General features: G+C 38.5%; 1 protein-coding gene across 12 annotated transcripts in view; it reads right to left on the reverse strand.

The window, feature by feature from the left end:
* The window catches only part of Abi3bp (ABI family member 3 binding protein), a 255155-nt gene extending 247880 nt beyond the window's left edge, over nucleotides 1-7275 (reverse strand). For 11 of the 12 annotated variants that reach the window (XM_017802040.2, XM_017802041.2, XM_017802037.2 and 8 more), the window contains exon 1: nucleotides 7104-7275. In XM_017802040.2, the coding sequence (XP_017657529.1) occupies nucleotides 7104-7182 (79 nt within the window). In that variant the 5' untranslated portion in view covers nucleotides 7183-7275. The remainder of the gene's footprint in view (nucleotides 1-7103) is intronic. The other variant, XM_029553747.1, reaches the window with a different exon arrangement.
* Nucleotides 7276-10508: the final 3233 nt, after the last annotated feature.

A 10508-nucleotide genomic window follows, 5' to 3' on the forward strand; every position in this document is an offset into this window, starting at 1 on the left:
AGTTGTATAGTCCTTGACTGGGAAATGATAACAAGCTTTCTATGAAAGTGTCATATCTTCTACCTCCTTTTGGAAAATACCACAGGAAGGAACATTAGCTAACTTCACTGCCACTGTGAATATACCAAAGTTTTGTTAGATCAGGAAAAATCTAGAAAATACTACAGCAGTATTATGGTGGAAGATTTTTGTTGGGAAAAACGTGAAGAGTTCTAGAGTGACTCCTCATTGTCTTTCTGCCCACAGAATTCTTCCTGAGTAGCCTGAGACAGCAGGGACGGCCTTACCTGCCAGCTGCCTTCTGTGTTATTGGAATCATCCCAACACAAGAAGAGACAAAGGAGAGACGAAATACCTACAGGGTGTTATAGTACTGAACACTCAACAAACATCCTATCATTAAACATCTTATATTCTAACAGTCAACAATGTCCCTGTGTCATGTTGAGAATCTTTTCTTTGTATAATCTAAATTTTGTGTTTGTTCTGAGAGCTTGTAGAATTGTTATTTTATGACAACAAAGATGATTTGAAAGGAGTTTCTTTAGTTTTCCAGGTTCTCCCCGTGGCATCCAGGAATAAAAGTGTACATTCTCCCCAAACGCTAATTTAATTTAATCTTGTGAAAACTACTCCACTTATTCTAAAAGCCACCTGACCAGTGTTTCAGAAGCATGCAATTGTGGGTCATGTGGCCTCAGTGGCTCTTCATTATACACCCCACTTTTGCCTTAGACAAACCTTTTGTCAACTCACATTAGCCTATTAAAAAATATTTCACCTTCTTCACTATCATATTGATAAACTATATTCTTAAGCATTCTCCATGAACTTTGGTAACTTGAAGAAAGGTGGTAAAGCTAAAATTTCTTAACATTTTATATATCATAGCCAATAGAGATGTCTATAAAACTAAACTAATGAATGTATAATTAGCACAACTAAATTTTAATTTAAAACCTCAGCTTCTAAACTTAGCCCCAAAGTGAACTATATTTGATTATTAGTCCATTTCTAATATAAAGTTCTTTCATCCTAAAACCTCATTTAGTTTTACCTAGCAGATCTTCAGTAATCATTCCTTGAATAAATAAACACATCAAGAAATCTGTCAAGAAAGTTTAGAAGGTAAAGACCACTAAAGTAATCCTACTGTTATTTTACAACTTTTTATCACTTGAACCATTTCTTATGTACTTCTTAATACAATCCCAGAAATACAGAAATATTCTATCATTCTGATAAAATCAGCACTTTGCCCAGTAGGCTTTAATGTCATTTTTATCCTACAACTTCCAAGCCCCTCACAAGTATCTCTTATCCTTTGGAGAAACAAACTGCCTTTTGAAGTGACACATTCTTTTGTTAGAGGGAGGTTTGGAGGGCTCTGTGAAGAGTGAGAGCTTATCTCAAGGTGAGTGGCTGGGAAGTTCACAGAACACAATGAGGGAGCCTGCCTCTCCAAAGGCAACAGTCCATTTCTCTTTGTGGGGAATTTGGAGGTAATGAATCTTGAGAAGTGAGGGCCTATGGAGACTAGAAAGGCATAGTTGCATCCAGTGTGGATTTCTCAGTCCTGGCTTCCCTCTTAAAGCTTCAATAATCACCAGAATGTTGTATCAGCTCTGGCCAAGCAGCTGCTTCTACTAGGAAGACCCCTTTCCTCTCAGTCAAACTCCTCCTTGTCCCAATTTACACTTGTCTCTCAGACCCCTACTTGATACCTCTCATAATGCTGGACTCCTCTGGTCTGGATTGGGTCCCTCAAGATGTTTACAAAGCTCATGGGTTTCATTCAAAAGAAGGGGGTGCTCCCTGGCCTGTAATTACAGCTTTCCTCCCATCCCACTAATGCCACTAACTGGTCAGCTACCTGAAGGCAAAGGCCATGATTTGTCCCCTCAGCCTCAGTGCTCCAAACATGACTATAACTTTTTTACTTGAACACACTAGTATATCTTTACAGACATCAGGGAACTAAAGTTACATTGAAATTAAGGTGAAGGACTTTTATTTCACTGGCCATATGACTGAGGCAAATTACGTAAATAGTTGGAGGCACAATATGATGCTCTATAAAATAGGAGTAATGTGATACCTACTTCATACAAAGGCTTTGAGAATTTAATTAAATTTTCTGCATTAAAATATGTAGCACTAAACTACCACATTATGCACTCAGTATTACCTATGTTATTACAAAAACAGGTTGTAGTTAATACCTCTGATGGTTACTGACACCATCTGTCTGTATACTTTTTTAAAGATTTTATTTTTAATCAAGAGCTTGTGTGTCTGTGTGTTTTTGTACATGTGTGCAGGTACCTGTGGAAGTCAGAAAAGAGCTCAAGATCCCCTGCAGCTGGAGTTACAGGAAGTTGTGAGCTGCCCTGCATGAGCGCTAGGAACTGAACTCCAGTCCTCTGCAAGATCAGTGCATGCTCTTAACTGCGGAACCATTGCTCCAGCCCGTCTGTATTCTTTTTATTAAGGATTTCTCCCCTCTTATGTAAGAGCTCAAGGCAAAGGGCCAACTGTTCACTCCCTCTGTCACATGCCCAAGACTCCCATGTCCTCTGGCCACATGATTACCCTGATATCTTGGGCCTTCTTCGGTTTTCCTCACGCACACTTCAAGGGGAGGAGTGACAGACCTGCCTAGTAAAGATACCACCTTGATGCTAGCTCCAGCTTCCACACACAAGAGTTTCAGCGCAGAGATTTGTCAGGTCTCAGATGTCCTCTGATTTTGTTGGTTCCCTTCACACCATGCTGTCCTTTACGGGTTTTATTTTAGCACACATACCAAGAGAGAAGAGGATTCTATAGTGCCAAAACAAAGACTCCCAGAGGAAGCTGTAGCACAGGTGCTTCCAAAGGCATAAAAAAATGTGGTAATTCTTCTCTAGTGCATGCATGTTATGATCTAATTTTCCTCCTGAAAAATATGTGCAAGTAGATTTCACCCAGGAGTATCATAGGGTATTCCCAAGTCCCATGCAGAGGCTGATCCCAGGAGAAAGGCACTGCTTCCCCTGGAAAGTCACGTGTGCCCTGTGAGCCAAGGATGGTCAGGACCCAAGGTGGTAGATGCCTTTCCCCACTGTTGTCATATGGAACAGCATTTGACCACATTATCATTTTTCCACTAGGAATACATGCCTTACCGTTTGTTGCTATTAGTTTGGACACAAGGACCATTTTTGTATAGTCCAATAGGTATTTATTGAATGCCTGTTATATGTCAAATGTTCCACTAAAAGTTTTGTATTTTATCTCATTTAACCCTAAAATGTTGTGGGATAGATAGCATTATTCCTGTATTTCAGATGAGAAAACTAACAACGGTAAATAAGTTGTCCAAAAATACTCATAGATTTGTGATAAGGAGGAAAAAAAAATACATCAATAGTAGTTTTTAAATTAAACATTTTGTTTTATTTATATTTATTCATTTATTTATTTATTTTTGATCTTTTTGAGACATGGTCTCTCTGTCTGGAACTCACTATGTAGACCAGGCTGGTCTTGATCTGACAGAGATCCATCTGCCTCTGCCTCCCAAGTGCTGGAATTAAAGACACCAATACACCCGGCTTAAATTTAAACTTTTAAAAAGCAGGCAAAAATTTTTCTAGCAACTAAGTTTTTTTTGTTTTGTTTTTTTTTTGTTTTGTTTTTGTTTTGTTTGCCTTTTATTGAGACAGGGTCTCCCTGTAGCATCAGCTGTCCTGGAACTCACTATGGAGACCAGGCTGGCCTTGAACTCACAGAGATCTGCCTGCCTCTGCCTCCCAAGTGCTGGGACTACAGGCGTGGGCTACCACACCCGGCTAGCAACTAATTTTTAGAGTAAGGTATATGTCTGGGTTTGCAAACAGGTATATGACATGTAACAAGTGATTTCTTATAAATAACCAAATAAAAATATGTGTGTAAAGTATGTATACAAAATGTTGATATGTTCTTAGGAAATATATCAAGGTGATCTTTAAGAGTGATGTGGCCATGGGGCTGGAGAGCACTGGCTGACCCTGCAGAGGACCTGAGTTCAGTTCCCAGTACAAACATGGTAGCTAACAACTGTCTGTAACTCCAGTTATTCCAGGGGATCTGACACTCTCTTCTGACCTCTGTGGGCATTGGACAACACATGTGCACTTACATACATGCAGACAATATGCTCATACACATAAAAATAATTAAAAAAATACTTCTTATAATTTCCTTTTTAATTTTATTATATATTTTTTATTTTATGTATATGAGTGTTTTGCTTGCATGTATGTAAGTACACCTGTGTTGTGCAATGCCCAGGGAGGTCAGAAGAAGGTGTCAAATCCCCTCATACTGGAGATACAGATGGTTGTTAGCCATCATGTGGGTGCTGGGAATTGAACCCGAGTCCTCTGCAAGAGCAGCCAGTGCTCTTAACCCCAGAGCCATCTTTCTAGCCCAATATAATATTTTTTTTTTAAAAAAAGAGTGTTGTGGTCTCATTTCTCTAACTGTATGAGGACTAATACATTCCAGGGAAAGGTACCATTCCCATGAAAAGTGCAGACCATGATTCCTAGGGTTTGGGTCAGAGGATTCTGCTTACCTGGCAGGCAGTAAAATAGACATAACATGAATTTTATATCAGAGGCTTGGTATTTGGTCCTGACTCTGCCATTAACATGAGAATGTTAGTAAATCTCCCCTATCTTGAATGTCTTAATTTATAAAAATAAATGGTTGTTAGGTCAGTAATTTCCAAATATTGGCCTGTGGTGAAGTTTTAGATCAATCTGCAATAAAATGAGAAAAAGATGGACAACTGACTGGCTTATTTGCCTAATCAAACTCACTTTTTAAAAAAATTTAGGAAAATGGTTTGCTTTTCTGAACAGGACTTTCCCTCATTTGGAGCACCCGCACATGGAAAATTGAACTATAACTACAAATAGAGCCCTGAGATGTGCATCCTTTCACTGGCCCACAAATGCAAAGATCTGGGAGCTACTGGATTCAATGGTCATTAATCTTCAGCTCTTAGATTCTCTGTTCTTCTTAAATGACAGATTTAAGTATTTATCTCTAAAATTGTAAAGAAGAACGTATCCTAGCACTTTTTCAATTTTTTTTATGGCAAACAAGCCTCTAGAAAGATTTTTAATTTGTTCTACTAAAAAGGGGATTTTCATTCAAATAAGTTTGGTGAACAATGGGTTAAAAGTTCATTAAGTTTCTTCACTGATAAATATTTAGAACATTTAAAATGATAGTATCTATTGTGAATCCCTCCACACAATGACAAGCATAAAAGGCTCTAGAAGTGATTGACAAAAATCATTTGTGCCCCCTGCCAACACACCCCATCAACTGTAGGACAGCACATCTACTCCTGAAATACACTTTGAGAAAGGTGACCAGCTTAAAGAATTTTTTTTCAATTTCTTCTATAATAAAGAAAATATATTACAAAATACATAAAATAATATAATAATATAACAACAAAAACAAAGGGTCTTACCAAATTTATTTTATAATAGTTGTAATGTGATGTTTTGTTCAAATTAGCAAAACTACAGTTTTAAAAAGAAATCTGAACAAAAACACATCAAAGGGAAATAAACTGTACAAAAGATTTTTGCCAATTATTGACAACTATAAATTTTTCTTTCTTCATTACAAATAAAGGCAACTTGTGTGAAGATATCTCCAGCTAGTAACTGCAACAAGAGGATTAAGGCACTGAGAATTTGCAGGTCTTCAGTAACCAAATTTTGTCTATCATCTCTTCACAGGACATAGAGTAAAATAAAAACAACTCTAAGTATTGAGTCTAAATAACCCCAAACTCCTCTCAAATGGAATGTTGTTAAATATTTCATCAATATGAATAATTAATTCTGGGTGATTGTGATTCACAACTTATTTAAATGACAGTTTGTTACAATAGAGGAACAAAACTGTTGATAGAAGAAAAATCAACAGTGTCTGCTTCTTTTCTTTCTTTTTCTTTGCATTATTATTTGATCAGAGTGAGGTTTCCTTAGCCTTTTTGCTGCTGTTCACATCATCAGCATTCACATTTTGGATTCACGTTTCACTTTACATAGTGAGAAAAGGACACTTTTCACTCGAGACAAGATGATCCTAAACTGAACTCTGCAGAGAGAGCACATAGACGTGTCCTTTCCAATATTTGGACTCTAACAACTTTTCTTTCTGACTCTGAGCATGCTAGGGTTGTGAAGAGTCTGTGCCTCTGATTTACCTCCAATATTTTCCATCATAACTGTATGGTAAATTCCAGCCTGTTTTTCATAATCCTGCTGACTACAGCAGTCTGCAGTTATAAAAAGCCTTCACAGACCTAGAGTTGGCTTAGAAAAGTGCCTCTGTAAAGAAACAAAAGTACATGCCACATTTATGCTCAAAGGCAGGACAAGGCAAGAGTCTCCTGATTTAGTGCTAATGAGCCCCAAAGGTTTTTTTTGGGGGGGGGTCTATATTTAGAAATTTTAATTTTCTTTTGATAGCTTTTGTAAACAAAATACCAACACTAAAATAAATGTCTTAGGCAGGAGAAGGGGGAGTGTCCTGTCCAGCAAATCAAACCCTCTTCCAAACTCCTCTGGAGAGACGTGTCTGCTACTTAGCTCATGGCTGTGCTTAGGTCTGCTCAGGTCCTACTTAGCAGGTATGCCTGAGATTTATGACACAATTCCAGCTCTCAGAATTAGCTTCTCCCAAAGCTTAAACTAGTCCTAGTTTAGTCTCTGTGGAGAGGGATAAAAGCACCAAATAACTCTTTAGCAAACTGCAATACTCCTTTATATAATCTGATTTGATTCACAAATACTGTAGTTTGAAATTACATCACTTAAATTCTTGTGAACATAGTAAGAAGTTGTTAGAAAGAGCTCCAGCTGGAAAGTAAATAACAGGGAGCCAAAGGATAAAGTTTCAGTGACCCCTGCACACATATGAACTTCTAACTTTCTGCAGACTAACTCAGTTCCCCCATATCATAAAGCAGATCATATTTAATACCAACAGTTAAAAGCAAACATCTCAATATTATTGTTAAAACACAAAACATCAGATTTACTTGCCTTTTGGCAATTTCTGTGCATTTCCCAGGGCAAGGGCAACACTCCCACAGAGAAGAAGACACCCCAGGCTGGAGAGCATGTTGCATTTGCCTGCTCACACAGGGAGTGATGCTGGTGGGTGTCTCGCAGCCCTGGAGCTGCATTTAAGTGGATGTCTCCCTCTAACAGAGGCGGGCGGCTGCACTGAGCTCTGCTCTGGGCTTACTCACTGGGGGTGGAGACAAGATGACATCACACCCTTTCCCACACACTCCAAAAAAAAAAAAAAAAAAGTAGGCACAACAGCAAAAACATATCATCACGTTTCCCTCTGCAAAGTTGTAACTATGTCTCTTCTCTTTCCTCTGTGATACAATTGGAATTCTGGCCAATCTGTATTCATGAAAGAACTAGTTAGGCAACTTTGAAACATTTAATGAACTATTTTAAAGAAAGTGGGGGGGCATGCTTGCACCCATCAAAATATTAAATATAAAGTAACTTTATTAGGAAGGAAACTGTTTTAATTATCTAGTAAACCAATGCAATTCTTCTTTTTAAGTGGGAGGTAAATATATTTTGAACTATTTTCAGTTCTAATGCTATGAAAAACATTTAAGAATAAGTTCTAGGCTATACATTATAAACATATATATATATATATATACATATAACACAAATACATATATATGTGTGTACACATACACACATATTCCAGAGGTGTGGCTGTAGAGAGAGGCACCACATTGCTGTCTTAACCGCCATGCTGAGCTGGGCTCTGCAACAGCATTTGGCATGGTAGCTGTGCAGGAGCTAGGGCTGTATTAATCTCCATTTTACTAATAAGAAAAACTGAGGCTTAGAGAGATTAGGTATTCCAATCAAGCATGTAGATTCTATTTGTTAATAATCAGACAAGTTTTAAAATAAAATCAACTGGGTTTTACATTTAGATCCCATTTTCTAACCTTGAACAAACTTCTTTGCTATGTTGTCAATACTGATTCTATTCCAAGGCTTACTCTATGACAGGCATTGATCTAATCAATTTGCGCATTGCTAAGACATGTATTCTTCAGCTCCATTTATGAGGAGGGCACTATCACTCATTTTAGACAGAAAAACTCAGCAAAGGGTGGTGAAGTAAAAGGCATAAGGTTGTGGCACAAGTAAGTAACTAAAATGTCATTTAAGGAGGCCGTGTGACCTCAGCCTTTCTATTCTTCCTTATTAAACTTTAAATCCTAAAATAGAGATGAAGGCTCGGAAGATGGTTCAGTAGAGTTCTTGCTGTGCAAGCATGAGGGCCTGAGTTCAGATCCCTAGCACCCACATAAAAAGCTGAATACCACAGCATGCATCTGTAGTCCCAGCACTGGGGACACAGAGATAGGAAGATTCCCTAGCACTTGCAACCCAACCAGCCCAGCTGAATATCTGAGCTCCTGGCTCAGCGAGAAACACTGTTTCAAAAAATGAAATGGCTTAGGGGCAGTGGCACACACATTTAATCCCAGCACTCAGGAGGCAGAGGGAAGCATATCTCATGAGACCAATGACAGCCTGGTCTACATAGTAAGTTCTAGGTCAGCAGCGGCTATAGGGAGACCCTGTTCCAAAAAACCAAAACCAAACAAACAAAAAGTGGAGAGTAACTGAGGAAGACACCTGATATCAACTTTCTCTCTCTCTCTCTCTCTCTCTCTCTCTCTCTCTCTCACACACACACACACAAACACACACATACACACACGAGCACATAGACACACACATACAAAGAAAAAATAGAGATGACAGTACCAGTTTTATGAATTTGCTATCATCAGTTTTATAAAGCATTTTCCATAGTGCTTGGCACACAGAACGCATATATTAAGCAGTGGTCACTAAAACATTAACAAATGTAAATAGCATAGCCTTTAATTAAGAATAAGTGCATTAAGTGTATTTATGTATTAAGTATATATTCTGTGACGTCCATATGGGTGCTCCGTCCTGCAAAATCCCATTGCCTCAAATACAGGCACATTGCTGGGTTGGCTGGGTTCATGAAATACTTTGAATGTTATTTGCATATGTATATTGATTCTTTGAAAATAGCTTATTTCATGGGATTTCTATAGCCCAAAGAGTCAGCCAAAGTGAATAGAATGGTGTTGGCCAAATGAATTTCTATGGAGAGGATTTACAAAAAGAAAAATGAAATCTGAAGAGACAGCCCCATCTTCCAAACAAAGTGGAAGGCAGGCACATTGTTAAAGTCTTCTGTTGCTGGCAGCTCTAGCCTTCACTGAAGGAATGCTCTGGCACCAGCTTCGAAAGGGCCTGGGTTTTTTAACAGTCTTTTTCATCTCTGATTTTCTACTTGAACAGGCATTCCCTCAAACCTAACTTTGGACATGTATCCAGCTAACCCTATGGGTCCTTTAGGCCCTTATCATCAGGTTAAGCCAGTGAGGCCACAGTGTTAGCAGGAAACAACAGATTTTTCTAGGAGAACAAACCCAGTAGAAATATTGAAAAGGTTAGCTCTTCAAAACAGTGTGAAGAGCTGGTGTGAGAGTTAGGTAATGGAATTCAAGGATCAGACTCTGCTTGGCCAGTAGATGAAGTCTGACCCACCTTAGCTGTCTTTATTTGTAGCTTGGAACTGACTAGACAGTAATAAATAAAGGCCAACCTGTGGTTATTTTGTCGTGAAAAGATGGTCGCACTACTTCAGCTAGCGGGACAAACAGGCATTCAGCGAACATGACGGTGGTATGAGAGATCTCAGACTTGGGAGGAGTAGAGGCTCCAGAAAAGGGGCCTGGCACAAAGGACCTTTCACCTTCCCAATGAATAGAAAACTTTCTGTCATTAAAGTCCCACCCTAAACAGAAGGACAAACCCTCCAGTAGAACTATGCACACCTTACAGAGCTTTACTCACACAATCATTGGAAGATTTTAAGGTATTTTCAAGGAAAAGTTGGGGCACATTGGAGATGACTTTGGAATAATTTGTATATCTGTTCAGTTTCTCAGTTTTCCACAGAGAATGCCAATCCAAACCATTTTAGAATGATTGTCTTAGGCACTGTGTTTTATTTGCTTGAAAATATAGAAATGCTAAACTCCCAATACTTGTGGGATTATTGACTATTAAATTTATTGTCACTAATATTTGTGAAAAATCTTGTCAAAAGAACATTCTGAAAGAACTACTTGAAAAACAAATGTGATTATACTTCTATAGTTTTGTGGACGTAGGACCTCACTTGTTTGTTTACAACTGTCCTCTCTGTGGAGGAGAATGCATCCTGTATCTGATAAGCAAAGCAGCTCACTCATTCCTGCAAATTCTCTGCAGATTGATCCTGGATTAATTCAGAGAGTGTTCGAATATGCTCTGGGATGTAGCTGTGAGAAAGTTATCCAAGGATCC

This window comes from Nannospalax galili, unplaced genomic scaffold (genome assembly GCF_000622305.1).
Source record: "Nannospalax galili isolate Female #2095 unplaced genomic scaffold, S.galili_v1.0 scaffold1184, whole genome shotgun sequence".
In the NCBI taxonomy this organism is placed as follows: domain Eukaryota; kingdom Metazoa; phylum Chordata; class Mammalia; order Rodentia; family Spalacidae; genus Nannospalax; species Nannospalax galili.